Below are 27,398 nucleotides of genomic sequence, written 5' to 3'. Positions count from 1 at the left end.
CCTGCTCCGTCAGCAAGCCGCTCTTCTTCCAGGAGCCCCGTCGGGCCCGGAGCTGGGGCTGGGGGAGGCTGCGGGCGCTGTACGCTGCCCCGATGGCAGCAGCAGCCGCCTGGGTCCTGCCCGCGGCGTCCTCCCTGCTGGCCGGCGCTCGAGGTGCCCCGAGACGCGGCACCTCGGCGGTCCAGGTACCGCGCCCTCCCTGCTGCCACCGCTCCCCGCTGCGTCCCAGCGCCGGGCCGGGGCGCTGCACCGGCCGCGACGCCGGGGCGCCCCGGGCTGCGCGCGGCCGCGTGCCGGGCTTGGCGCCGGCGGGCGCCGCCTGGCTCGGCCGCTCGGCGTGTCGCGTCACGCTCCGCGCGTCGCGGCCCGGCCTGCACAAGCCCCGAGCGAGCGCGTGCCGCGTCTCTCCACCTCCTCGGCTTTCGTTCGCCTCTTCCTTCCTGCGGGCGCCTCGGGGGGGAAGCGCTCCCTCCGCTCCGCCCGGCCCCGCTGGCGTGCCGTGGGGGTTCCCCGCGTCTCCCTGCTCCCACAAAATCGCCCCGAGCCCAGCAGCGCCTGGTGCCTGCAAACCCCGCTGGTGCCTGCAAACCCCGCTGCTGCCCGGGAGCTGGCGCCCGGCGGAAGTGCCCCCGAGGCTGGAAATCCGCCTTTTGCTAGGAGGAGGCAGGAGTTTCCCTCCGGGAGCTGTAAGCGCTGCCGTAGCCGCGCGCGCCGGGCGAGCCGAGCGCTGGCGTGCGCAGAGCCCACTGCCTGCCGCGGTCCCGGCGGGGGGGGGGGACAGCCCGCGGCCCCGCGCTGTTGACAAGCCGGATTCCTGCGGGATGAGCCAGGCCGTGTGGGTGGTCGCCGCGGCCGCTTGCGCGCGGGGCTGCTGCGCCCGGCCCCCGGCAGCTGCGCGGCCTTCGTCCCCGTCCCAGCCCTCGCGGGGACGAGCCCTGCAGAGCTCGCCTGCATCCGTCCTCCCTTCCCAGGCTCCGCAACCGCCACTGGCTCTGGCGGGACCGCGGAGCGGTGCCCGGCTTTCCCCTCCCTCACCGAGCCTTTCCCGAGAGGATAAGGGCTGCCTGGTCTGGCCGGACCAAACAGCAGCCCGTGCCGCGCCGGCCCCCGGCTGCAGCGCCCGCTCCCGGAGCCGGCCGGCGGTGGCCGCGGGGCCGGCGGTGGGGCGGGCGCCTCGGGTGGCGCGCGGCGGTGGCTGGTGCTGGGAGACATTCCTGGAGCGTGTCCCGACCAGCCCCCGCGGCGGGCGAGCTTCCCGCTCCGGCTGGCTCCTCCTCCCCGCGCTTCCCCGGCTTGCAGCGCCAGCTCCCTCCCGGGGACCCCCCTCGCCTGCCGGCCCTGAGCCCCCTGCTCCCGCACCTCCGCCGAGGGCAGAGCCCCTCTTTCGCCGTCCGGGCCGTGGGGCTGCCACGGGTGCCTGGATTTGGCTGGACCTGGCTGAGAACTAGCCAGCTCGTGACTGCGTGGGGGCTGCAGCCCCTTCTGCTTTCTGTTCCCAGCCGGGAGCTCCCCACAGCACCAGTGCAGCCGTGCACCCGCGTTCGCCAGGCGGCACGACTCGCCCTCTGCTCCCCTGCGCCCGGCGCGGGCATCTGCGCGGCCGCTGGCAGGACCGCCGTCCCCGGCCTCTCCCCGCCGCCGCTCAGCCGGGAGCAGAGCCTGGCTGCGGCGCTGCTCCCGTGGACTTCCTCGCCTTCCCGCGTGCTGCCCGGCGGCAGCGCTCGGGGCCCACTGGGGTGCAGGGCGCGGGGCGGTTCTTGGCCCCAGCAGCGCCGGGGATGAGTCAAAGCACTCCCCTGGGCGCAGACCTGGACGGGAGCAGGGGAATCCCAGGCCTGGCTTGGGGATTGCACAACAGGGACCTGGACGCGAGCCCGCGAGACTCGGGATGGGGCCGCCGGCTCTCCAGGACGTTGCCGGAGGCGAGCGCGGCCCGGGCTGCGGCTGCACAGGGAGGCAGCGCGGAGGGAGGCGGGGAGCAGGGAGAAGGGGGAGGCTGCGGGGCTGGGGCGCGGGGTGCTCGAGTTGCTCCCCGGCGCGGCCCGGCGTGCCACGGCGCGGGGCGGCCCCGTGAGTCACGCGCACCTGGTGCGCTCCCGGGGCCGCGGATTCCTTCGTCATGCTGGAACGCGGGGGCACCCCGAGCCTCGCCACGGGCACCCCGGCTTCGGGGTCTCCCCCCACTAGTTCCCGCGGGGAGCCGTGCCGTGCCACGCCGCACAGGGATGGCCGCGTTGCTCGGGGCCGAGGCAGAGCCGGGCACGGCTCCGCGCGCTGCCTCCTGCCTGGCGCCTTCACCTGTGGACCCCGCGCCGCCGGCTCTGCCCCCGTTGGCGAGGGGAGACCCCAGCCGCCCGCGGCCCCACTGCTCAGCCAGCTCTGGGCCCTGGGCCAGCCGCCGAGCCCTTGGCAGCCCCCTCCGCTCCCTCTTTAACGAAGCCCCTTGTCTAATTGGGACAGGCCGCCCTGCCTTCATTAAGCGAGCTCAGGCGGGAGGAGGGCTCGGGGAGGGTCCTGACCGGAGGACACCGCATCTGGGGCCGGACCCGTGGAGCTGGGCCGGGTGCGGAGAAACCCACGGCCACGCGAGCTCCGGAGCCGGCAGGCCAGGTTCGGGGGCCAGGGCTGGGGCCTAACGAAGAGAGGGCTAACGACTAGGAGGGGATGCGCTACTCGCGGCGCCTTTAAGAGGAGCAGGGGCTCAGCCGCCCCTCCCCTGCTCGGGAACAGCGTGTGCCTGGGAAAGTTGCCTGCAGCCAGCCCTGGAGCATCTTTGCTGGGCGGCAGGTGGCCCTGAGGTGGCCCCGGGCCCCCGGCAGCCCCGGGCTCGGCCCCCTCGCTGCCTGCGGGAAGATGCCCCCGGATGGGTCCGCCGCCCCCCCGGGCTGGCGGTGCTGCACGGCGCTGCGCGGGTGCAGGTATGCAGGGGCGCAGGGCCCGCCGGGCGCCCGCCCGGAGCGGGGCGCAGCCTCCTGGGATGGGGCTTGCCCCGGGGGCCCCCGAGAGGCAGGGGAGCACCCTAGGGCTGTGTGCTGGCTGCAGCATGCCGCAGAGGTGCCCCCCAGGTGCCGTGGGGTCCCCGCTGCCACCAGAGGTGCTGGGTGCGGGGCCAGCTGTGGCGGGGTCCCCTCCGTCGAGCCTCCTCGAGAGCTGCAGTCCCGACGCAGGCAGTTTTCCCACGCGTTGCTCTGTCTTTGGGGCCAGCCCGGCTCCTCCGCGCCTCGCCTTCCCGCACAGCCAGGACGTGGTGTCCGCAGCGGGGTTGCAGGGAGCCCCGCCGCCGGCGCTGGCGTGTCCCCGCGCTGCACCGGGGCGCAGGTCTTTGGTGGCAGGTGAGAAGCCGCGGCGGTGGCCTGCAGCGTGGTGGGAGCGCGGGGAGCTGGGCTGCCGCAGTGCCGCCAGGAAGCAGCCCGCGTGCTCCGGGGTCGAGGCTGGCGGCAGGCTGGTGGCATGGGACGGCGGGACTGGGATCCCTCTGGCCGGGCAGAGGTCCTCGGGGACACCTCCACGTGGGTTCGGTGGGTGCGCGTGGCCGGCTCCCGGTCCGGGAGCTGCTCACCGTCCCCGGGAACAGAGAGGTGTCGAAAGGGAAGCTGCCGCGCGGCTAACCGGGGCCTCCTCAGCTCTGCGCTGCGGTGGCTGCCGCAAGCCCCGTGGAAAGCCTTCCCGGGGATCTGCTTCCCCCCGGGTACGGCCGCAGGCATGGCGAGGGGCTGCCGGGCCCCGCTAGCCCGGCTCCTGGGCACGGCACCTGGTGGCACCAGTGGCTCCTGGCGCTCCCTCCTGCTGGGCTGGTGGCCTGTGGCGGGGCAATGTGGGAGAGGGGCCGCGGGGCCGGCCCCGGGGGCTCCGTGCGCCCAGACCTGGCCACGGGGCCGCGGCAGTGCCGGGGGCCCGCGTGGGAGCGGGGCGCAGCGTGGGGCCCGTGGGGCGCCCGCGTTAGGTGCTGCGCCCCAGAGCTGCGGGCGCAGGGGGCAGGACCTGCGCCGCGGTGGGGCAGCAGCGCCGGATGCGGCGCTTTGCGGGCTGCGGGGACGGGACGCGGCGAGACCCCCCCCTCCTCCGCAGCCCCGCGCCTGCCCCCGCCCTCCCTGCGGCACCGCGGCGGGGCGGCGCTCGCCCCCCCGGCGGCACCGCGCTCCGGGCCGCCCCGCTTAAAGGGGGCGGGAGCGCCGGGGCCGCGCCGCTCCGTGCCGCGCCGCTCCGTGCCGCGCCGCCCCGCCGCCTGCGCCCGACTCGGCCCGGCCCGGCCCGAGCGCCCCGCCGCGGCGGGCAGGTGAGTCCGAGACCCCCGCGCCGCCCCCGGGCTCGGGCAGCCCCGGGGGGGGGGGCTGTCACGGGGAGCCCGCCGCGGGGCTGGGGGTTGCGTGGGGCTGGGGCCGGGGCTGGGGCACCGCGGGCTGCACTGGGACGGGGATGGGGCTGGGACGCAGGGGGTTGCATTGGGATGGGGACGGTGCTGGGGCACCGCGGGTTGCACAGGGAATGGGGATGGGGCTGGGACACAGCGGTTGCGTTGGGATGGGGACGGGGACGTTGCTGGGACACTGCAGGTTGCACTGGGATGAGGATGGGGACGGTGCTGGGATACCATGGGTTGCATTGGGATGGGGACAAGGATGGTGCTGAGACACCGTGGGTTACATATTGGGGTGGGGATGAGGAAGAGGCTGGGGTGCTGCGGGTTGCATTAGGCAGGATCGGGGACGGGGCTGAGGCTGGGGTGCTGCAGCCGGGCTGGGGAAGAGAGGAGGAGGCAGAGGAGGAAGGGAGAGAGCCCCGCGGGGTCGCTGCCGGGATTTCCCACGCTGGCCCGGTGCGTGAGCTGAGCTGGCGTCAGCTGCTGGCCGCGCGGTTCTGGCGTCTTTGGTTTCCCGCCGGTGCTGGGGTAGCTGTTCGTCTCTCCTGTCCCGTTTCACTTTGCTTGCGTTCTGCTCGGGCTGAGACCACACGTGCTCATCACGCCAGTGCCAGCCTGGCCCGGGTGCCGGAGGTGCGGGTGAGGAGCTGGCCCCAGGGCGCCGGTGCCCCCCACCACGCGCAGGAAGGAGCAGGGTGTGGGTGCCGGCCGGCAGCTGCCTCCCACCCTGGCTGCCCGCCACTGCGCCACCTCCGTGGGGACGCGTCCCCCTTGCTGGGGGCCGGGCAGGCCTGGGGGCCCCCCGCGCGCCAGGCTTCCCGCGCCGGAGGCAGGCGGCCGGCTGGAGCGGGGCCAGGCGGCGGCACGCGTGGCGGCGGGCGCACGCCGCCGTGCCCGGCTCGCGCCGCCCGAGCGCCCCGGCCTGCCCGTGCCGGGGGGCTGCTCCCGCCGCCCGGCTGGCTCGGCTCCCCGCTCCCGCCCGCCCTGGGCCAGGAGCCCCCCGGGCCCCCGCCGCCCCCCCGGGGGGCCGCAGCGTCTCTCCCCGCTGTCCCGCAGGTCTGCACGATGAGCGGCCGGCTCCTGCTCCTCGCGGCGCTCCAGGCGCTCCTGCGGCCCCCGGCCGTCGCTGCGCAGAAGAGGAGCCAAGGTGGGCGCCGAGCCCCGGGGCCCGCGGCGTGCCTCGGCCGGGCTGCGAGGGGCCCGGGGCCCGCGGCTGGGGCGCGGGGAGCGTCGGCCGCCTGGTTTGCCGCCCCCTGCGTGGGGCCGCAGCGTCCCCTCTGCAGGCTCAGGCCGTGGCACTGTGGCTCCTGGCCTGTAGGTGTCATGAGTTTGCCCCCTCTGCCGTTCTCAGGCCTGGGGGGGCGGGTGACCCCAGTTTGGGGTTTCTCTCCACCTGGGAGGGGGGGTTTGCTTCCCTGCGTAACACCCCAAACTTTGGGTGGGGTCATGGGGAGCCCTGCAAGAGGGGGGCACCCGCCTCCACGCGTGCAAGCAGCTGGGCTGGGGCCCTGCAGCGCGGTGCCCCGGGGCACCCTGGGGTGCTTTTCGGGAGGGCCGTAGCAGCTGCAAGGGCCTGATCTGGCCAAAACGCAGCCGAGGTCTGGGGTGCCGGCGGCTCGGGGCCGGCGCCGGGGGCCGCCCGGCTGCGGGAGCCCTGAGCGCCGTCGCCGCCCCGCAGAGGTCTGCGTCGACGTGTACGCGGCCGACATCGCGTTCCTGGTGGACGGCTCGTCCAGCATCGGCAGGAACAACTTCCGCGTCGTCCGCGCCTTCATGGAGGACCTGGTGCGGCCGTTCGTGCACGTGGTGGGCGAGAAGGCGGTGCGGTTCGCCGCGGCGCAGTACAGCGACGAGCCGCGGTGAGCCCGGCGGAGGGGACGGGGCGCCGCGGGGGCTGCCGGCGGCCCCAGCGGTGACGCGGCGCTGCGCGCGCCCCAGGGTGGAGTTCGCCTTCTCCCAGCACGCCAACGGCACGGGTGTCAGGAGGGCCATCCAGCAGCTCGGCTACAAGGGCGGCAACACGCGCACCGGCGCCGGCCTCCGCTACGTCGCCGACCACCTCTTCGGGCCCGCGGAGCAGCGCCGGCCCGGCGTGCCCCAGGTGGGCCCGGCGGGGCGGGGGGCGGGGGGCGCGGGGGGCGCCGGGCCGGCTCTCACGGCCCTCGCCCGGCCCCGCAGATCTGCATCCTCATCACGGACGGCAAGTCCCAGGACGACGCCGAGCGGCCGGCGGCGCGGCTCAAGAGCCAGGGCGTCAAGGTCTTCGCCGTGGGTGAGCGGCGGCTCCGCAGGCCGGGCGCCGCGGCGGCGGGGGCGGGCCGCCCGGCGCTGGCCTCACGCGCCGCCCCGTCCCCGGCAGGCGTCAAGAACGCCGACCGCGGGGAGCTGCTGCGCGTGGCCTCGGCGCCCGCCGACTCCTTCTTCTTCTACGTCAACGACTTCAAGATCCTCGGCTCGCTGGTGCCGCTGATGGCGCGCCGCGTGTGCGCCGTCGCCGGAGGTGCCCTGCGCCCGGCAGGTGAGCGTGCCGCCGCGCTGCCCTCCCCGCCGGCCCCCCCCGGGCGCCCCGGCCCGGCCGGCCGCGACCCACGGCCCCGCTCGTCCCCCGCAGGCGAGCCGCGGCACGCCGGCCCCGCCGACCTGCAGTTCGTGGAGCGCGGCGCCGACCTGCTGCGGATCCGCTGGACGGCGGCCGGCGGCCCCGTCACCGGCTACGCGGTGCGGCACGCGCCGCTCGCGGGCCAGGGGCAGCCGCTCGAGGCCGAGCGGCGGGAGGTGAGCGCCGCCCGGGCACGCGCGTCCCCTCCGCCGCAGCCGCCCCGGCGCGGGGTGGCCGCAGGGCTGACGCGGTGCCGCCCAGGTGAGCCTGGGCCCCCGGGAGACGAGCGCGGTGCTGCGGGGGCTGCGCCCCGGCACGGAGTACCTGGTCACTGTCACCGCCCAGTATGCCGGCGGCGCCGGCGAGTCCGCGTCGGGCCGGGCGCGCACCGGTGAGTAGCCCCGCGCGCGGCGGCCGGGTCGGGGAGGCCGGCGGGAGCGCGGCGGGCGCTCGCTTCCCCAACGCGCTCGCCCTGCCTCCGCAGCGAGCGGCGCCGGCGTGCGGGACTTGCGCCTGCTGGAGACGGGACCCACCTTCCTCCGCCTGGCCTGGCAGCCTGGCCCCGAGCCCCCCCAGGGCTACCTGCTCAGCTACCAGGCGCAAGGTGAGGGGGGCCGGGGGGGGGCCGCGGGAGCACTCGGCGCCGGGCTGCGCGTGCGCAGCGGGTGGGGGGCAGAGACGCACACGCGGGGGGGCCGTACCGCATGCGTGCACACACGCGTGCGTGCGTTCGCAGCCCCGTGCTCGCGGGCTGGCTGGCGCGCGTGCCCGCGTGTGCGGAGGGGCTGTGCGCGGGGGCGGCACGCGTGCGCGGCGCGTGCACGCACACGCAGCGGCTCGGCGCGCCTTTTGCGCCGGCACGGCTCCCGCGCGCCCGCTGGCAGCCGGAGGGTTTGCCGCGCGCCTGGGAGCGCCCTCGCCCGAAGGCTCGGGGCGTGTGTCTGGGTGCTCGGCACGCGGGTGTGCGTGCAGGCGTGCTCACGCCGGGCCCAGCCCGAGGGCTCGGCGTGCAGGCTTGTGCATGCGCGTGCATGTGCGTGCACGTCCCCCCCCCCCCCGGCGGGTGGAGGTGGGGTGGGCGCAGACCCCCTCCCCGCCTGCGCCCCCGGGCCGGCGCTGGGGCTGCGCGGCCGCACCTGGCGGGCGCTCCCTGGCCCGGGGCGCCGCGGGCGCCGGTGCCCTGGCGGCCGTCCCGGCCTCTCCCCGCGCTCCCCGGGCGCCGCCCGGCGCTCCCGCGGCCACCCCTTCCCTGCCGAGCCCCAGCCCGAGCCGGACCCCTGCGCGGCCCCCCAGGAGCGGCCCGGGCGGAGGAGAAGAGCCTGGGCGCCAGCGCGCTGTCGGCCACCCTCGGCGACCTGCGCCCCGACACCGAGTACGTGGTGACGCTGCGTCCCCACTACGCCCAGCGCCCCGCCGCCCCGGCCACCCTCTCCGCCCGGACACGTAAGCAGCCGCGCACCCGCCGGTGCCCCGGTGCGGGGCGCCCCTCCGCGGCGCCGCAGCCCCCGGGACGGGCGGCCGCGGGGCGCCCTCGCCCCGGATGGCGCCGAGCAGCGGGGGCCCGTGGGGGCCCCTCCGATTTTGTTGTTTTTAATGGGCTCCCCGGCCCTTGGCGGGGGGGCGGTTTCCGTGCCGGAGGGGCGGTTACGAACGTCGCTGGGAGGCGCGTGCTGGGAACGAGGCCTCCGGGCTGCAGCTCCGAGGCCCGAAACCCCGGCGAAGGCTCTCTTTGGCGGCCGGGGGGCCCGGGGCGCGCTGGGGCGGCGGCGGAGGGCTGCGCGGGCGCCGCCGCCCACGGCCGCGTGTGGCCCGCAGAGCGCCCCGAGGGCCTGCAGCGCCTCGCCGCGCACAACGTCTCCGCGCACGGCATGCTGCTGGCCTGGGCGCCCGTCAGCGGCGCCACCGGCTACCGCCTCTCCTGGGCTGCCCTGGCAGGTAGGTGCCCGCCCGGCGTCCCCTGCGCCGCCGCCGGCCCGGGACCCCCTCCCCCCGGCTGAGCGGGGCTGCGGGGGCTCTCGCAGGCCAGGAGGTGCACAAGGTGGAGCTGGACGCCGGCCGGACGTCGCACGCGCTGGGCGGGCTGCAGCCCGGCACCGATTACCTGGTGACGGTGGCCCCGCTCTTCGGGCAGCTGGAGGGACCCGCGGCCTCGGTGAGGCGCAGGACAGGTGGGTGCCCGGGCCGCGGGGCTTTGCCGGGGGGGGCGAAGGCAGAGAGTGTCGTGTCGCCTGTGGGCGCGGGGCCACCCAGCCCACGGTGCCTGCGGTCCCTTCGGCAGAGGCGGGCGCGGAGCAGAGCCTGAGGACCAACATCCTGGGCCCCACGTCCATCCAGGTGCTCTGGACGGCCATCCGCGAGGCCCGCGGCTACCGCCTGGAGTGGAAGAGAGCCACAGGTGGGCTCGGGCCGCCCAAGGCGGCGGCGCGGCCCGCGCCCGGCGGGCGGGCGGCCGGGAGCCCGGGGTGACGGCGCCTCTCTGCAGGACCTGAGCCGCCCCGGACCGCGTCCCTCCCCAGCAGCGTCAGCACCTACCAGCTGACGGGGCTGCAGCCGGGCACCGAGTACCGCATCACCCTCTACACGCTCTACGACGGCGGCGAGGTGGCCACCCCCGTCACCACCTTCCAGACGGGTGAGTGGGCAGCGGGTGCCCGCCGGCCGGGCCGCCCCCGCCAGCGCGGGGCTCACCGCCGCTCCCGCAGGCGCGGAGCCGCCGGGCGCCGTCTCCGACCTGCGGCTCCTGGAGGACAGCGGCCGGAGGGCCCGGCTGGGCTGGACGGGCGTCCCGGGCGCCGCCGAGTACAAAGTGACGGTGCGCAACACGCAGGGTGAGCGGGCGGGCGCGGGGCCGGGGCGGGGGGCGGCGCGGGGGGCGGCCGCCGCCGAGCCCCCCGCCCGCCGCCTCGCTCCCCGCAGACGGCACGGAGAGGACGCGGCGGGTGCCCGGCACCCAGACCCTGCTGGAGCTGGGCGACCTGCGGGAAGGCGTCGCCTACGCCGTGCGCGTCTCGGCCCTGGCTGGCGGCCGGGAGGGCCCCGCCGCCGCCCTCAGCGTCCGCCTCGGTGAGTCGTGCGGCACCGCGGCGGCGGCGGTGGCGCTGGCGGGCCCCGCGCTGACGTCCCCGCGCCGCAGGGTCGCCCGCGGTGGGCAGCGTCTCGGAGCTGCAGGTGACGGAGGCCGGCGCCGGGCAGCTGCGGGTCACCTGGAGGGGGCCGCCGGGCGCCGGGGGCTACCGGCTGACGTGGCGCGCCGGCGACGGTGAGCGCGGCGGGGCGAGCGGGGCGCGGGGCCGCGCGGCCCCCCGGCCCCCCCGGCCCTGCCCACCGCCGGCCGTGCCTCCTAGGGCCGGAGCAGTCCCGCCTGCTGCCCGCCGACCCCACCGCCTTCACCATCGAGGGGCTGCGCCCCGGCACCCTCTACGCCGTCGGCGTCTCCGCCATGGCCGACGGCCGGGAAAGCCGCCCCGCCACCGCCGTGGGCCGCACAGGTGAGGCGGGGGGGTGGCGGCGGCCGTGGGGCGGCCGTGGGGCGGCCGCGGTGACGCCGCCCGTCCGCCCCGCCGCAGCGCCCGAGCAGGTGGGGACGGTGTCGCGGCTGGAGGTGCTGTCGTCCGGCGGCGACGTCGCCCGCGTCGCCTGGGTCGGTGTGCCGGGAGCCACTGCCTACCGCGTGGTGTGGAGCCGGCGCGACGGTACGGCGGGGCCGGGGGGCGGCCAGGGGCGCGGGGGCGGCGGCGGCGGCGGGGCTCACGCCGCGCTCCCTGTCAGGGGGCTCCGAGAGCAGCCGGCTGGTCCCCGGCGACGCCGACTCCGTGGACATCCCCGGCCTGCAGGGAGGCGCCTCCTACACCGTGAAGGTCACCGCGCTCGTCGGCAACCGCGAGGGCGAGCCTGTCTCCATCGTCGTCGCCACGCGTGGGTGCCGCGGCGCGGGCGGCCGGCCGGCCCGCTGGCGACCACCATCGTCCCCTCCCCACCCCCCCGCCGCCGGCAGCCCCTCATGCCTGCCCCTCTGCCCCACAGCCGCCTCGAGCCGCGTCGCCGGCCTCCGCGTGGCGGAGGCCCGGAGAGACTCGGTGACGCTCGCCTGGACACCGGTGCCCGGTGCCTCCGGCTACGTCCTCTCCTGGAGGCTCCCCGGAGGTAGGCGCGGGGGCCGCGGCGGCGGTGAGCCCCCCGCGCCGCCCCCGCCCCGCCGCTGACTCTCCCCCCCGCCCCGGTCGCCGGCAGACGGAGGCGAGGTGCGCCGGACGCTGCCCGCCGCCGCCACCTCCCAGCGGGTGCCCGGGCTGCGCCTGGGCCGCCGCTACACCTTCACCATCCGCCCGCTTTTCGGGAGCGCGCCGGGCGCCGAGACCTCCGTCAGCCAGCGCACAGGTAGCGCGGGGCCGCGGTGGGCCGCCCGCCCGCCCGGGGCACCGCCGCGGGGCCCGCCGGCGCCTCACCCCGCCGCCCCCCGCCCCGCGCAGTGTGCGGGGACGCCCGCGGCGACGTCGTCTTCCTGGTGCACGGCACGCGGGACAGCGCCTACGGCGCCGACGCCGTCCGCGGCCTCCTCTCCAACGTCGTGTCCGCCCTGGGCCGCCTGGGCCCCGACGGCACCCAGGTAGGCGGAGGCGGCACCGCGGGGCCCCCCCGGGCCGCCGGGCAGGCGGCGGCGCCCACCGGCCTCCCCGGTCGCTGTTGCAGGTGGCCCTGGCCGTGTACAGCTACCGCAGCCTGCCCTGGATCCTGCTGAACCGCTCCAGCGACCTGGGCACCGTGCTGGAGCAGATCCGCGCCCTGCGCTACGAGGAGCCCAGCGGCAACGCCATCGGTGAGGGCCCGCGCGGGCCGGGGGCGCAGCCGGGCCGGGCGCCGCCCCCCACCCCCGCCGCTCCCCACTTCTTTTTCTTTTATAATTTCTTTACCAGGGGCTGCCATCACCTTCGCCGGGAGGTACCTGCTGAGCCCCGGCGCGGGGCGCCGGCCCGGTGTGCCGGCCGTGCTGGTGGTGCTGGCGGACGGCCCCTCGGCGGACGACGCCATCGCCGCGGCCAGGGACGTCAAGGCGGCGGGTGAGTGAGGCGGGGGCACGGGGCAGGCAGCTCGGTCCGGCCCGGCCGGCCGCCCCCAGCATGGCTGCTCCAGCCCGGGTGCCCCCGGGGCGCTGAGGGTGCTCCCGGCGCAGGGGTCCGGGTGCTGGCGGTGGGCTTGGAGGGGGCGGACCGGGAGCAGCTGCGCCGCGTGGTCACCGGCGAGGACCCGCGGTACGTCTTCCACGCCGGCGATGCGCTGGAGGAGCTGGAGGGCGAGCTCACCGACGACCTCTGCACCATCATTTCCATGGGCAGGGTAAGGGCTGGGGCGCCGGGGGGGGCTGGGCGGGGGGCGCAGCCCCGTGGCGGCGGGTGTGCTCATACGGCCTCCCCTTGCCTCCGCAGCCGGAGCCGGAGCCCTGCGCCGTGCAGTGCCCCAGGGTGAGCAGTGCTGGCGCCGCGCGTGGGGCTGGCTGGAGGGAGCAGCGTGGCGTGGTGTGGCATGGCATGGTGGGGAGGTGGAGGCTGGGGCTGGGGCTGGCAGAGGGGCCGGTGCCCCGCGAGGCAGCCCCATAACCACCTGCCCCATCTTGTTGCAGGGTGAGAAGGGGGACCCTGGCCAGGTGGTGAGTGTTTTGGTGGCCCTGGGGGACTTGTCTCTGCTCAACCTCGCTGATGCCAACCCTAGATGGTTGCTAACCTCTGACTCTGTCTGTAGGGGCCACAAGGACGTGTGGGGCCACCAGGTCCCCCTGGAGAGCCGGTAACGTCATGTGTGGGGGGATGTGGGGGAGAGGGGAAGATGAGCACTGCAGTGGTCCCGGCGCCCCGTGTCCCGCCGGCGGGAGGGGGCTGGGGCAGGGACCCGCGCAGCCCTCAGCCTGCCCTCGCTGCTGGTCACCGCCTGCCACCAAGCCCGTCCTCCCCTCTGTCCACCCCAGGGCCGCCACGGGCTGCCTGGCCCTCCGGGACCCGCAGGACCACCGGGCGCCCCGGGAGAGGTCGTCGAGCAGCCAAGCAAGGGCGACAGGGTGAGTGCCTGCGACCCACAGCCACCCAGGGGGTTCCTCGGCGTGGGGGCCGCGCCTCCCTCCTGCGTGTCTCCCAGCCCAGGAGGGGGAGGTTGTCTGGGAGAGCGTGGCGCCGGGGGCTGCACCGTCACACTCCTCTCTCCCCAGGGATTCCCAGGAGCTGACGGGGCGCCAGGAAGCCCTGGGCGCCCCGGGAACCCCGGACCCCCTGGCCAGCCGGTGAGTGCGGGTGTCCCCCCGGTTTGTGCTCGTTGCACAGCCCCCACCCAGCCCCACGCGGCCCCCCGTCAACAGGCTCTTTCCTTTGCCCTGCCTCCTCTGCCTGCTCCCCCTGCCCACCCCTGCCCTGCACCAGGACTCTCTGTGGCCAACAGGGTCAGGGCTGCCCCCAAACTGCAACCCCCAGGCCCAGCGTGCTGGGCGGGTTTGGCTCGTCCCCCCGCGCTGGGCTGGAGCCCCTAGCCCCATCCTGTCCTGTCCCCGCTCCCTGGCTGGCACGGACAGGCACTCACGCGTGCAGGACGTGCTCTCACCCCTTGGGCTGTGTCTTGCAGGGCAACCAGGGCATCCCTGGCCCCCGAGGGGATCCTGTAAGTATGGCACCACCCCTCCCCGCTCCGCCCCGCTCCCTCGCTGTCACCTCTCTGCTCACTCTCGCCTTTTGTTTCTCAGGGGCCACGGGGGCCGACAGGACTTTCTGGCCCGAAGGGGGAGAAGGGCGAGCCGGTAGGTTGCCACTGGGTGCTCCTCGGCCTCCTGGGCCTCCCAGCACTCAGTGTCTGCCCTGGGGTCTTCCCGGGGCCTCCCCAGGGCCTCCCCACCTCCTGGCTCAGCCCCTGGCCTCGCAGTGGCATAAGGGGCTACTGCCCTCTCCCGAGCACTCAGTGGGGTGCATGGGGACGCTGACTTTTTCCCCTTGTGTAGGGAGAGCCCAGGGTGATCATGGACGGAGCGCAGGGACGGAAAGGGGAGCCAGGCACGCCGGTACGTATAGCGGTGGCAATGCCGGGGCGGGTGCAGGACCCTCTGCCAGCATCCCCTGGCCTCTGCCACGTCCTGAGCTGATGGAGCATCTCTCATCCCCCAGGGCAGCCCTGGCCTCCCCGGCAGCCCCGGACCCCGGGGACCATTTGGAGATCCTGGCCCTCCTGGGCCAGCTGGACCCATGGGCCCCCCAGGAGAGTCTGTGAAGGTATGTCCCCCCAGCGCTGCACAGGGACAGCCAGGGGATGCACAGATGGGTGGACAGACAGACAGCAGCTCAGCACTTGCTCCCCGCACCATGCTCCTGGCCCCGTGCAACTGCTTTTTCACTTTGCCCGCTGCTCGTGGCTGTCCCCTGCATGTGCCACCAGCAGACTGTGCTCACGTGCATACGTGCACACATGGAGCTGTTCCTAGTGCTGGCAACGTGCAGTTGCCCTGATGCCACTGTTGATGGACTCAGTTCTGCGTGACACCCCCCCCCCCCATTGCAGCAGGGGATAGAGGGGCACAGGCAGAGTGCAGACCAGCCCTCACCCTGTTTTTTGCCCTTGTAGGGGGAGAAGGGTGACCGTGGAGAGAGGGTAAGTGGCTCCATGTTGCCCTGGCTCCTCTGCCCTACTTGGGTGGGGGTGTTGTAGATATGGGGCACTCCGCAACATGTCCCGTGGATGCCTGAGGACACTGCAGCCCCTGCTGGATGCAGGTACTGTCCCACCAGTGGGCAGCTTGCAGCACCCTCACAGAGAGCCAAGCAGGGTGGTGGAACTAACCCTTGTCTCTATAGGGTCCCCCTGGACTGATCGATGGGGCAGCGCCACAAGGAGAGCCTGGCACCCCGGTGAGTCTGGCACCAAAGCCAGCGGGGAGGGAATAGGGGGAGCGAGACCATGGGCAGTGTGCGTCCCTGAGGGCTGAGCCGTGCCCCTCACCAAGCCCCTCTCTTGCAGGGCCTGCCTGGGGACCCCGGGCCCCGGGGCCCTGCCGGCCCCCCCGGACCGAAGGGGGACAAGGTGAGAGGGTAGCAGGGCCTCATTCCCCTGCCCTGTACTAGGCTCAGTCCTGGCTGCCTGGGGCGTCAGAGCCCTGCTCAGCTCTCTGTCAGAGCCACGCGTCCCCCATGTCGTGAGCACAGCCTCAGCTTTCCGTCTCCCCAGGGTGACGGCGAAGAAGGTTTCCCAGGGCCACCCGGCCGCCCAGGGGACCCGGGGGTTCGGGTGAGTTTCCTGAGATGAGGTAAGGCCGGCGGAAACCGGGACACTCAGTGAGGGGACCATGGGATCGCTCCTGCTCCGGCCAGCCTGGGCGTTTGCCTCCTTGGCCAGACCCCAAAATGCACCGATGGCAGGGCTGTGACAGAGGTGACATCTTTGCCCTGCTTTCTAGGGCCCTCGGGGACCGCCAGGGGAGCAGGGAAGGAAGGTGAGTACCAGGAGCAGCTGAAGCGATGCCCCAGTCGATGGGGCGAAGGAGAGCGCAGGGGTCTCGGTACCATGCTGGGACCCGTGGTGGCCAGCTGGACCACCCTCTGCAGTGCGTGGGTCCTGCCAGCCTCTGACCCGTCCTTCCTCCCATGCCAGGGAGACCGTGGGCCGCCGGGTGAGCTGGGAGAGATGGGCGAGAAGGTGAGGCGTTGCTGGAGGGGGACTGTGCCCCTCGGACAGCATCTGTGGGTCCCCACAAGCCTGGAGGGGACTGGGGAGCCAGGATGGGAGCTGGGGGCGCAGTGCCTGCATCCCTCCTTTCCTTGATGCAAAGGGATCTCCACAACGCTCCTCTGCTTCGTTCCGCAGGGAGACCGTGGTGCGCCAGGCCCCGAGGGCGAGAAGGTAGGTGGCTGGGCTGGGGGGGCACTTGCCCTCCCTTGCCATCTCTAGGACCAGCCGTCCCTGGCATGGGGCAAGGTGACGCCTCTGATGCCTTCCTCTTCCTCTCCTCTCGCAGGGCGAAGTGGGGTCCCCGGGGCGCCCGGGGCTGTCAGGCAGAGAGGTGAGTCTGGCTGTCGGTGATGCCAGCTTCAGTGTCCTGGAAGGCACCTTGGAGAGGGGCTGGTGCCTGAGGGGCGCGGTGGCCTTGGTGAGGGTCCCCCCTCTGGGGCCGGGCACTGCTGGCTCTCTGAGGGGTGTCTCTTCTCTCCACAACAGGGAGCCCCTGGACCAGCTGGCCCACGAGGGGAGAAGGTGAGGAAGAAGAGGGGGGGTCTGGCTGGGCTGCTGGGGGCTGCCGGAAAGGGGGCTGGTGCTGACACCCGTCTCTCCCACAGGGCGATCCAGGAGCACCTGGCGAACCCGGCAAGCCGGTAAGTGATGCCTGCCTAGGGTGTGTGTGGGGGGTCTACCTGCACCCCCCAACTCCTGATGGACTAGATGGGGGATAGGTGCCTCCCTGGGGGCCGTGGGGGCCAACGGGCAGGGAGCTGCGCGCAGCACTGTGTCCCCTCTGCTTCCCCCCAGGCCTCCAGCACAGCTGGCGTCAAAGGAGAGAAGGTAACCGCAGCCGTGCCGTGCCTGCTGGTGCTGCCTGCTGCTGGCACCTCCGTGGGCGCAGACGGCATGGGGGAGCTGCTGGGTGCTGCAACCTGGGCAAGGGGCACTGCACGGGGCAGCTCCTGGACAGGCCGCAGTGCCAGAGCGGTGGTGGGCACTGCCCAGCCATCCCCTGCCCCGCTGCGGGATGGGGAAGGAGGGGAGCGCAGTGGTGGGGGGGGGGTGGGCTAATGGGGCCATTTCGTCTACTGCAGGGTGACAGAGGCTTTTCGGGAGCAGAGGGGCCCCCTGGCCACAAGGGCAACGCAGGAGATAAAGGAGCCCCCGTGAGTATTGCCTGGGGCTGGCCCCAGGGCGCAGCCTGCCCGGGGGCTGGGCTGGCTGCGGGGTCCCTCCTGCTGCGCCAACCTGCGTCTCCTTGTGCCTAGGGTGCCCCTGGCCTGAGCATCCCGGGCCCAGCTGGCCCCAAAGGCGAGCAGGGCGACCGGGTGAGTCTGGGGTGAGAGCGTGGGGCCGGGGTGCTGGCTGGCATCCCCATGCCTTTTCCCAACGTTGGGGTCCCCGATAACCCGTGTCCTCCCTCTCCGACCCCTAGGGTATCGTCGGCCTCACTGGCAGGAGCGGCCCAAAGGTAACAGCATCGTGGGAGGCGTCGCTCCTCCACTGTCCGTCCGTCCGTTCCGCGGGGGCTGTTCCCTCCGGCCTGTGCTGTGTGCAGGGTGCTGCTCCGGGGAGAGGATGGGCCATGCTGAGCCTCCTCTTCCTGTGCCAGGCGCTGCACAGGGGGACGTCTGTCCCTCCTGCACCGGTGCCAGTGCCTGTGTGGTCGCCCTGCTGCAGCTCTCACTCGCCCCCGCCTTTTCCCCTCTTGTCTAGGGTGACCCAGGGGAGCCTGGTGAGAAGGGCGAGCCGGGACGAGCAGGCTCGCCGGGGCAGATCGGCCCGCGTGGGAAGGAGGTAGCGTGGGGCAAGTGGGCAGGTGGTGGGCCCTGGGGTGCCACCGCTTCCCCACGGAGGGGCCGTGGGGCACTGCTGCTGCAACGTCCCCCGGGAGGGTGGATGTCCCTGCGAGGGCATGTGTATGCTCAGTGGAGAGCAGTGCTCATGAAGCAGAGGGGACACCGGTGACTTGGGCTTTTCTTTTTCCCACTGCCCTGGATGGTGCCTGCTGATCTGCACTACAGGGAGAGCGAGGAGAGAAGGGAGATGAAGGCACCCCGGTGAGTGAGAACTCCTTTTCCTGCCCCACCTGCTTCACCCCCTCTGATTCCTCCGGCCATACTCACCTCCTCTCTCCCCCAGGGTGAAGTGGGCTTGCCTGGCAAACCTGGAGACCGGGGCCCTCGGGTAAGTGCTGGGGCTGGGGGGACAGGTTAGGGTCCGGTAGCCTTAGGGCTGGCTCACAGTAATGCACGTGCTCCCTCTGCCCCATGGCCCAGGGCCTCCCCGGATACCGCGGCCCTCCTGGAGAGAAGGGTGACCCAGGGGACCCAGGTCCTGAAGGCAGAAACGTGAGTACCGCCTCTCATGTGCCGCTGGCACCCACTTCCCCATGGACATCATCATCCCATGGGCACCCACTTTTCTATGGGCATCACCATCCCATGAGCTCCCGCTGTCCCATGGGCATCACCATCCCATGAGCTCCCACTGTTGCATGTGTATCGACATCCCATGGGCCCCCACCCTTCTGTGGACATCACTACCCCATAGTTATCACTGTTGTATGGACATCACTGCCCCGTGGGCACCCACTGTCCTGTGGGCATCACCACCCCATGGGCATTACCACTCTGTAGGCACCCACCATCCTATAGGCACCACCACTCCATGGACACTCACTACCCCTAAGTCCTCCCTCCCCTCCTGCCTTCACCCCATCCCTTCTCTCCTGCAGGGCAGCCCTGGAGCACAAGGCAGCAAGGGTGACCGCGGGGAGCCGGTGAGTGGCGCTTGGCCGGGATGGACGTGGGGCCACCTGCCCGTCCCTTTGTTACCTCCCAGGGCCTTGTCCTCCCAGGGTTTGCACCGGGTCCTGCTAACTCTCTTCTCTCTCTCCTTCTCACAGGGGCCTCCTGGACCCCCAGGACGTACTGTAAGCTCTGCCCCAGTTCCCCTTTCCCTGCTGGTGGGCCAGTGCCCCGCCCTGTGGAGTCTAACTGTCCTTCTCTGCCTCGCAGGTTGATGGGGGCCTTGGGGGAGTGGGAGAAAAGGGCGAGAAGGTAATGGACAGCCCCAGGAGGAATGAGTGGGTCCCCTGCAACTGTGGTGGTAGGGTGGGCCACTGTGGTCCCCTGACCGGGCTCTGGCTGCCCAAGGGGGTGCTGCTGAGGTCCTGGTGTGCAAACTGCTTCCCACTCGAAACAGTCCCTAGCCACATGGAGCTGATGCGCAGCCCAGCTTCGCAGGGGTAGTGTGCTAGAGAGGAGGTGTCTTATTGCAAGGCGCTGGAGGCTCGAGGCGGTTTCGGCTGCACTATGGCTGTGCTCCGTAGGGTGCTGGAGGGTGTCCCGGTCCCAGGCCATGGCTGGCGCTCGGCTGTTCCTTGCTCAGCTGTGCTGCTTTTCCTCTTTGTCATCTTCACGTGGCTCGCTGGGTTGCATTTCTTTGATCAGTAGCATCAGGGAGCTGTGCTGAGTCCAGGGACGCCGGTTTTTCAGCCCGTGCCCACATACGCCAGCTTTTGCTGTTAACCTGTGTGCTGTAACAGGAGAGATGCTTGGCGTGAGGCTTGCTTGGTGCAAGGCTTATGGCCAGGTGCTCGTGGGGGCGACCCTGTTTCACCAGCCACTGGGCAATACCTTCTAAGCGCGCTGCGCTTCCCCGGCAGGGAGAGCCTGGGGACCCCGGCGAGGATGGCGCGAAGGGCGCCAAAGGCGAAGCTGGCTCCCCTGGCCTGCCCGGAGAGAGGGTAGGTCTCTGCGTGCCGCTGTGGGAGGTGACAAGATGGGCGATGCTCTTCGGCAGAGCCCGTGGCGTGCGGGACGGGCACCTGGGCAGGCTGCTGCCGGCTCCCTTCGTCTTCCCCGAGCGCTGGCGCTGAGCGTGGCTCTTTCTCTTGCAGGGCATCGAGGGCCCCCGGGGCCCCTCTGGTGTGCGGGTGAGTCCCCCCGTTCCCTTCCCTGTGGGGGGCGGAGCGGGGGGTCTGTGCCCCGCTCGGCCCCTGCTGGGGGGCAGCACACTTGCTCACTTCCCTTCCCACCCTGCAGGGTGACCCCGGGGACCGAGGCCTGCCAGGAGAGAAGGTACAGGGGGGCTGGGGGCAGCCCCGCGGTGCCCTGTCCCTCCCCGCACACCGCAACCCTCATGCCCCTCTCTTGCAGGGTGACCGTGGCCCACCGGGGCTAGACGGCCGCAATGGGCTGGAAGGCAAACCTGGGCCGCCAGGCCCCGCCGGGCAGAGGGTGAGCTGGGGAGGGGGGTCCCTGGGGGCGCCCGTGCCTCCAATACGCTCCCCAGGGCCTGCTGCCCTCCACGTCGGCTGGCGACGTCTCGCAGGCGGCCCTTGAAGACAGGATGACCTTGCGAGTCCCTGCCCTTATGTCCTTCTCTGCAGGGCGACGCCGGGAAGCAGGGGGACCCCGGCCGGGATGTAAGTACCCCCTGGGAGTGCGGGTTGGGGTGGCGCCCCTGCGGGGGCTTGTGGCACTGCCAGCTCTGGCTAAGCATCCCGACCCTGTGCTCCTTGGTCTGGGGTGGGATGCCGGGAGCATCCCTCATCCCAGGCAGAGAGTGCCACTGTCCCTGGGGCGCTGTCCCCAAGCCGGCCACGGGAGGTGGGCACCCTGCCACTGGGTGCCCAAGCGAGGCCCTGCCTCCCCTCCTCCCCTCTTCCTGCAGGGACTGCCCGGGCTGCGGGGGGAGCAGGGCCTGCCTGGCCCCGTTGGCCCCCCGGGGCCGCCTGGCCTCCCTGTAAGTACCTGCCACTTGAGGCACTTGGGGCTACCTCCTGCCCCGTCTCCTCTCCGGCCGTTCCCAGCCGGCTCCTTCTGCCCGGCTTGCCCCGTGCTCCTGCCCCAGGGACCCCGGCTGTCCGTGCCAGGGCGTGCTGGGGGGGCCGGGCACTGGCTGCTCTCTCACTGCCACGATCTTTCCAGGGCAAACCCGGTGATGATGGCAAACCAGGCCTCAATGGCAAGAACGTGAGTAGGAGCTGTGGGGCTGGGGACCAGCAACCGCAGATCCGCGGTTAAATCCTCGGCCCTGGTCACGGGAGGCGCGTGGCAAAGGGCTTGCTGTGCTCAGAGCCTGCAGCACCAGCCCTGTCCTGCGCAGGCCCCACGCCGGGGCATCAGGACCAGCCTGTGGCTGCTGGGAGCTGGGCACCGACCCTGGGCTTGCCTTTCCAGGGGGAAGATGGGACGCCAGGAGAAGATGGGAGGAAGGTAAGGTGCAGAGCTCCAACTGGTCCTACTGCGCCTGGTAGCACCTGCTGGCCCAGGATCTTGTTTGGAGCACCTCCTCGCCAGGGAGCACCTTCCAGGGGCATGCTGATGGGAAAAGAATCCTTTTAACTCCTCTTTCTTCTCTTCTTAGGGAGAAAAAGGTGATGCTGGTGCCCCTGGCAGAGATGTGAGTGCGGCAGTGGAGGGGAGATCCCTGCCTCGTGGGCAGTGGGAGCTGGTGGGGCACGTGTGCCCTGCTGGGATGGTGCAAGCCACCCACGGTGATGTTTCTCTCTCCTGACAGGGCCGCAGTGGTGCCAAGGGTGAGCAAGGGGACAGCGGCATGCCAGGCCCCCCCGGCGCCCCCGGCCTCCCCGGCGTCCCAGGGCAGCTTGGACCCCCAGGCCAGGTGCGTAGTCCCCATGGCTCCCTTAGAGCAGTGCCCCGTGTGTGCGGTGCTGGGTGCCATCATGTCCCCTCTGCATCTTCCAGGGTTCGCCAGGCCTTCCCGGCATTGCTGGACCAAAGGTAGGTGACTTTCCCAGCCCACCCCTGAGCCCTCCAGGGTGAAGGCTCGGGGGTCCCCGTGCCAGAGGGGGCGAGTGCTTGGGCCATCCCAAGGGGCTCCGTTTCCCCAGCGGGTGGGCCAGACTTTCACCAGAGCCGGCACTGGGCAGCCCATTCCTGCTGCCCCCCCAACACCTATGCTGTATTTCAGGGAGACCCAGGGGAGCCTGGATCCAGAGGGGAGCCGGTGAGTACCCAGCACGGAGCATGGCAAGCTGAGGGCACCCTGGGGTGGTGGGGATCACTGCCCATGCCCTAGGCAGCTCTCAAAAGTGAGCGCAGGGCCTCTGTGCCCCACTGTGCCGGAGCTGTGGTTCAAGGCTGCTCCGTGATGCCCTGCCCAGCTCTGTCACCCACAGACTTGTGGACAGGACTGAAGGGCAGGCTCCAGGGAGCCCCACTTGGTGCTTCTCACTGCAGCATTGACTCTGAAACCTACTGAGGGCAGCATCAGTGCCATTGTAGGTCTTCTCATTCCCTCTTGCTCTGCAAACCTAGGGGCGACCAGGCAACCCCGGAGCACGCGGTGAGCCTGGGACAGCAGTGGTAAGTTCCCCGCTGGCCTGCCCGACCTCCAAATAAAGCTCCTACCCTGGGAGGTCGGCGAGGTTGGGACATTATCCCTGGGGGAGTGAAGCCTCCAGACCCCTGATAATGTGAGCCGGCTGGCACTGGCCTCATTTTTAATGTCCCTGCATTGCAGAACATTGAACGTAGCCTGGAAGCCCTTGGCGTCAAGGTACGTAGCCAGCGGCCTGGGGCCCCGCTCAGGGGCCAGGGGCCGGAGGAGGGACACGGGTCGTGGGGCTGGGAGGTGGCGGGATGACCTCCCTCACTGGTGGCTCTTTCTCCCTCCCAGGTTTCCTCCCTCAAGGAGCTCACGGGTGCCTACGATGGGAGCTCAGATGCGTTCCTGCCTGTGTCCGAACGCCTGCGGGGCCAGAAGGGCAGCAGAGGGGAGCCGGGGGAGAGAGGGCTGCCAGGCAGAGAGGTGAGCGACAGCCGGGTGCAGTGCAGCCGGCTCGGAGACTCGGGCGCCCTTGGGAGCCGCCTGCCTTCCCGGGGCTGCCCCGGCCCTGCCGGTGCCTCCGTCCTGCCCTGGGGTTTTGGGGCGCCTGCCCTGCGGCCCGGCTCTGGCAGCAGTGCTGTGTTTTGCAGGGCTCCATAGGCTTCCCCGGCGAGCGAGGACCCAAAGGTGACAAGGGGGATCAAGGTGCCCCCGGCCCCCAGGGCCCCATGGGCCGTGCCGTGGGCGAACGGGGCCCCGAGGGGCCGCCTGGCCAGCCAGGAGAGCCCGGCAAACCGGGGATCCCCGGGGTGCCGGGCCGGGCCGGGGAGCTGGGGGAGGCCGGGAGGCCCGGCGAGAAGGTGAGTGCCGGCGGGGCGAGGGTCGGGGGCCCCCTGCCCACCTGGGCTCGCTGTGACGGGCACCACGTTGTTTCCCCAGGGCGAGCGAGGCGAGAAGGGCGACCGCGGCGAGCAGGTGAGCCGGGCCGGGGACGTGGCCCTCCCGGGCCCCCGCCGCGCCGCTGGCTGGGCTGGCAGCCGCGCAGCCCTCGGAGGGACAGAGCTCTCCGTGGGGCGTGGGGACGCTGCTGTGGGTGAGCCAGGGGCAGCCCCGCTCCGCTGTGCCCCTCCATCCCTCTGATGCTCCAAATGCTTGTCTTGTCACCAGGGCAGAGACGGTTTGCCGGGGCCTTCAGGGCCCCCAGGGCCCAAGGTAGGTGGTGCATACTGCTGGGAACTGTCCCCGGGGGCACGCGGCCCTGCTCGTGCCTCCGGCGGTGGATAGCCGTGTCCACCCTGACCGTGCTGTGCCTGCAGGCGGACGTGGCAGAGGGCAGCCTCATGGGCTTCCCGGGTGAGCGTGGCCCTGCCGGACCCAAGGGAGCCAAGGTGCGTGTGCCGGGGAGAAGGAAATCGTGGGGCCAGGGCAGTGAGGGTGATGGATGAGCGCTGCCTGGTCCTGGCGTGCCGTCCCGGAGCCATGCATCCGGCACTGGCCCCTGCGCCCGGGACGGCAGGGGCGAAGCGATGAGCTGGGCCGAGAGCCGCGGGGCGCAGTGAGGACGGTGTCCGGAGCCACGGCACGGCGGGAGCACGGCGTTGACGATGTCTCGCTTCTCCTCCCCGCAGGGCGAGCCGGGCGCCGAGGGCGAGCGCGGAGCCAAAGGAGATAAGGTCTGCGTGTAGTAAGTCTCTCGTGGCTTCTCCATCTCTCTGCTGCTCTCTCGCTCCCACGTGCTCCCTTTCCGGGCTCGGCGCCGGCTCTCTGCTCTCCTCTCCCGGTCTCTGACGGCTGCGACCGCCCCGGGCATGGTGGGGGCCTGGGGCGCTGGGGCACCTCTCGTTGGGCGCGGGCGGGATTGCGGAGCAGGCTGGGAAGCCCTGGGCCGCGTGGGAACGTCGCTGTGTCTAGCGCAGCTCCTGCAGCCAGGCACCTCTCCCCGACGCAGGGCGAAGCCGGGCCGCGGGGTGAGCGAGGAGAGCCGGGCGAGAAGGGCAGAGACGGCTTCCCGGTGAGTACGGCACGCCCGCCCCCCCCCCCGCTGCCAGACCCCTGTCCCGGCCCTGACCCTGGCCCTGGCCCTGGCCCTGGCCCTGGCCCTGTCTTCTCGCTCTAGGGCCTCCCGGGAGAGAGAGGGCTGGCCGGCCTCGACGGGAAGCCGGTGAGTGGGGCTGGCGCCTGTGGGGCAGGCAGCGCGGCGTGGGAACGGGCTGCAGGGGGACAGCGGGGAGGGTCCTGCGGTCTCGCACCCGCCGCCAGCGGCATTGCGAGAGCGTTCACATGCTGTTTTATATCCTTCCCTCCCGTGCAGGGCCCGCAGGGCTTTAGGGGGCCTCCCGGCCCGGCCGTAAGTACCCCCTCGGCCGTGTGTCCGGGGTACAGCGCTCTGGTGCTGCGCTCGTCCTTGCAGGAGCGGGGAGACCAGGCCTGGCCGAGCGGGGCTGCTTTGGGGGTCGCTGGGGTGTTGCTAACCCGCCGGCTTTGCCGTGGTTCTTTCCAGGGCTTGCCAGGTTTCCCCGGTGTGCTGGGCCGCCCGGTAGGTGTCTGTGCCACCCGCATGCCGCTGTCCCCCTGTGTGCACACAACCAGGGCCCGCTGGCCTGGCTGCACCCTCGCCCCCCGGCGCCGCGGTGGGCTCGGCACGTGTTGCTGGGAGCTGACTGGGTTTGCCCCCGCTTCGCACGGGTGCTCACCAGAGCCGCCAGCGCTGTCCGGTGCGCCCCCTGCCAGGGGACACATCTTGCAGTGGGGAAAATCAGTCCCTGCACTGACTGCATCCTTCACCTCTTCAGGGCAACCAGGGAGACCCGGGCCCCCCAGGACCTCCGGTAAGGATCCGCCCTCCGTCCCGGGGCTGCACGGTGACCGTGAGCTGGGGCTGCCATCTCACGGCAAAGGGCAATGGGATGCCGCACGGTCCCGGCGTCCCCTGCCCGTCCCACGGGGCTGGGGGTTCAGCTGCCCTGGTGGTAACGTCACCTTGTTCCCTGCAGGGCACTGCCGGCCCGCCGGGCACCCAGGGCCCGTCTGGGATGAAGGTATGTCGTCGCCTTGTTCGAGGCGGCAGAGGGGAAGCGGCGCCCTGCTGGCGTCAGGGCCTCTCCGGAGGGCGGCAGGCTGTACGGAGCATTGCTGGGGGGGGAGCTTCAGGCTGGCCATCGCTGCTCCAGGGGCTGGGCTGGCCCTGCCGGGGGGACGCGTGTGAGGCACAGGTCCAGGGGAGGTTCGGGAACCCATCTGGACATGAGCTGCTACATGCTTGGCCTCCTGTCTCCTGGCCAGGCTCCTGCAGCCAGGACCGTGGTGGTCACAGGGAGGCTTTGGTGCAGGGCTGACTCTCTCTTTCCTCTCTTTGGTGGGGGGTACATGGTGTTTCCCTGCAGCGTTTTGGGAGGCTCAGGGTCTGGGGAGCCCCTTGGTGCGGGCAGGGGCCTTACCCACTGTGGGGATGCGGCTGTGACCGCGATGGCCGTGGGCTCAAGGGCCGGGGCGGTGGGACTGACACAGGTGCTCTCTTTGCAGGGAGATCCAGGGGAGCCTGGCACCAGCATCCGAGTGAGTCACTGCGCCCTCCTGGGGCTCCCCGTCCCCATCGGCACCCCAAAGCCAGCCGGCACCTTCCCGTGGGAACTCCTTGTTCCTCACCTGGCCCCGCCGGGTCTGGCTGCGCCGAGGGCAGCGTGGCCTCTCCTCTGACATGGCTCTTTGCATTGCAGGGCTTGCCCGGTCCCCAGGGCAGCATGGGGCTCCCCGGCCCCCCCGGCCCTCCCGGCCTTGTGGTAGGTCTTTGGAGCGCTCGGCAGCCTGCTCCTCGAGAGAGGCTCTTTCTGCTCCCTCGGCTGTGGTTTCACCTTCTGGTTGTGCCTCTCTTGCAGGGCCCGCAGGGTGCCCCCGGGCTGCCAGGACAAGTGGTGAGTGCACCTTTCCCGCTGCCTCCGGTCCTGGCTCTGCCCACAGCATCCCTGTGTCCTGCCTGATCCAGGCGGCAAAGCCAGGCTGCCGTTGGCACAGGGTGCCCAGGCTCCCCGGGGAGCCCTGCGGGAGCGCCAGCCGTGGGGCGGCTTGCTGCCCCCAGCGATGCCGCACAGCCCCAGCCCCTCTCTTGCCATCTGCAGGGGGAGAGCGGGAAGCCAGGCGTGCCAGGGAGAGACGGCGTGCCGGGGCAGGATGGTGAGCCGGGGCTGCCCGGGAAGATGGTACGTTGTGGGATGCCCCCGGCCTCTGGCGCTGGGGACGCTGAGGAGTGGGTGTGCGGGGCTCAGCCCGGGGTGCTGCACCCGCTGGGCCCGCTGCAGCTGAGGCTGATGGCTGTGCTGTTTGCGCCAGGGCGTGCCGGGACCTACGGGCCCCAAGGGAGAGCCAGGGGATGCCGGAGCCCCAGGGCAGGTGAGTGCAAAGCTCCTGCTGGCACCAGCCGGGAGCTTCCCCTGCTCACCCTGGCCCCGGGGAGCACCCCCGTCCCAGCCCTGCTAACCAGCCGCCTTTCTCCCCTCCGCCCCAGGCTGTCACCGGCCCTCCTGGAGCCAAAGGCGAGAAGGTAAGGAGCCGGAGCGCGATGCGGGTGGGAGCTGCTGCGTGGTGGGTCCCACACCCAGCCCTGGGGACGTGCTGCAGCGCCTTCCCCCTGCGAAGGGATGCCGCGGCGGGCCGGGGGCCGCGGGGCCTGGCGCTGGCGTGCCTGACCCTCCGTGTGTCGCTGCAGGGCGAGCCAGCACTGATGGAGGGAGTCCTGCTGGGTGAACCTGTAAGTTGGCCCTCTCTGTCTCTTCCCCTCACCATCCCTCCACCTTCTGCATTGCAAAGCAGCCCCTAACGCTGCTCTCCCTCTCCGGCAGGGCTCCAAGGGCGACCGGGGCTTGCCTGGCCCCAAGGGAGAGAAGGTGAGGAGCCGCCATGGGCAGCTGGCGGGGAGGAGCTGCAGGAGCGCGGGGCTCCCCACAGCCCGGCTGTGTCCGCTCCCCTGTGCGCGTCACCCACCTGTGCCTTTTGCTTGTTTTCCCTCTGCCAGGGGGAGCCTGGAAGATTTGGGGAGCCTGGAGATCCCGGGGAAGATGTGAGTAGGAGGCCCGCAGGGATGCCGGGGTGGGCTGATGCCGCCTGGCGGGGTCGGAGTCCTCCGGCTCCAAGCACCGGGCGGTAAAGCAGCGTCACTGCTGCCTCATGGGAGCCCCGTGCCTCTGCTGGGGAGCTGGTGGGAGCGCGTGTGCCCCGCGTGGGCACCTCTACCCACGCACCCACCGCCTGCCGCTCAGACCTCCCTCGTGGCTTGGTGTCCCCACAGGGAGCCAAAGGATCATCTGGAGCTAAGGGGGAAAAGGTAAGTGCCCCTTGTCCTGCGGGAGCAGGGTGTCCCCCAGGCACTGGGGGAGCTCGGTGGGGGGGGGGGCAGTGCCCTTGAGACCCCCAGGACTCCTGTGCCCAACACGTGGGTGACTGTCCACGCGCTCTCTGCCCACCCAT

At 72.5% G+C, this 27,398-nt stretch overlaps 1 protein-coding gene across 1 annotated transcript; it reads left to right on the top strand.

Moving 5' to 3' along the window:
* Window positions 1-92: 92 nt before the first annotated feature.
* On the top strand, window positions 93-27,078 carry COL7A1 (collagen type VII alpha 1 chain). The gene is made up of 83 exons (XM_062585909.1): window positions 93-185; window positions 5,417-5,507; window positions 6,039-6,219; window positions 6,299-6,461; window positions 6,539-6,632; window positions 6,720-6,860; window positions 6,972-7,135; window positions 7,221-7,350; window positions 7,444-7,563; window positions 8,253-8,402; window positions 8,775-8,894; window positions 8,981-9,127; window positions 9,238-9,354; window positions 9,442-9,591; window positions 9,662-9,787; window positions 9,876-10,022; window positions 10,093-10,218; window positions 10,304-10,447; window positions 10,526-10,651; window positions 10,728-10,874; window positions 10,983-11,126; window positions 11,196-11,336; window positions 11,429-11,565; window positions 11,649-11,775; window positions 11,873-12,016; window positions 12,130-12,293; window positions 12,383-12,418; window positions 12,577-12,603; window positions 12,696-12,740; window positions 12,919-13,008; window positions 13,156-13,227; window positions 13,563-13,598; window positions 13,681-13,734; window positions 13,933-13,992; window positions 14,096-14,200; window positions 14,550-14,576; window positions 14,943-15,005; window positions 15,150-15,209; window positions 15,573-15,617; window positions 15,786-15,821; window positions 16,137-16,172; window positions 16,256-16,291; window positions 16,733-16,804; window positions 16,907-16,966; window positions 17,074-17,109; window positions 17,355-17,435; window positions 17,663-17,698; window positions 17,781-17,825; window positions 17,918-17,989; window positions 18,376-18,420; window positions 18,547-18,573; window positions 18,659-18,700; window positions 19,309-19,389; window positions 19,543-19,578; window positions 19,688-19,723; window positions 19,802-19,882; window positions 20,035-20,070; window positions 20,319-20,390; window positions 20,576-20,620; window positions 20,828-20,863; window positions 21,015-21,050; window positions 21,168-21,272; window positions 21,356-21,391; window positions 21,582-21,617; window positions 22,134-22,169; window positions 22,290-22,421; window positions 22,589-22,798; window positions 22,878-22,913; window positions 23,106-23,198; window positions 23,297-23,326; window positions 23,567-23,611; window positions 23,887-23,949; window positions 24,055-24,099; window positions 24,731-24,805; window positions 25,461-25,493; window positions 25,655-25,717; window positions 25,814-25,849; window positions 26,054-26,134; window positions 26,265-26,324; window positions 26,440-26,475; window positions 26,641-26,682; window positions 26,774-26,818; window positions 26,947-27,078. The coding sequence occupies exons 1-83, from the start codon at window positions 93-95 to the stop codon at window positions 27,076-27,078; spliced, it is 6,807 nt and encodes a 2,268-aa protein (XP_062441893.1).
* Window positions 27,079-27,398: the final 320 nt, after the last annotated feature.

The sequence above is a fragment of the Rhea pennata genome, chromosome 12 (genome assembly GCF_028389875.1).
Source record: "Rhea pennata isolate bPtePen1 chromosome 12, bPtePen1.pri, whole genome shotgun sequence".
Lineage (NCBI taxonomy): Eukaryota > Metazoa > Chordata > Aves > Rheiformes > Rheidae > Rhea > Rhea pennata.
This window is presented reverse-complemented; position numbering and strand designations above follow the sequence as displayed.

What these genes read in the sequence shown, in the direction of transcription:
- COL7A1 (XM_062585909.1), top strand. Translation starts at nt 93, where the DNA reads ATGGCAGCAGCAGCCGCCTGGGTCCTGCCCGCGGCGTCCTCCCTGCTG. An exon ending in TGGGAGAAAAGGGCGAGAAG is followed by an intron (nt 18,701 to 19,308) that starts GTAATGGACAGC and finishes CTTCCCCGGCAG; the next exon opens with GGAGAGCCTGGGGACCCCGG. An exon ending in CTGGCCTGCCCGGAGAGAGG is followed by an intron (nt 19,390 to 19,542) that starts GTAGGTCTCTGC and finishes TTTCTCTTGCAG; the next exon opens with GGCATCGAGGGCCCCCGGGG.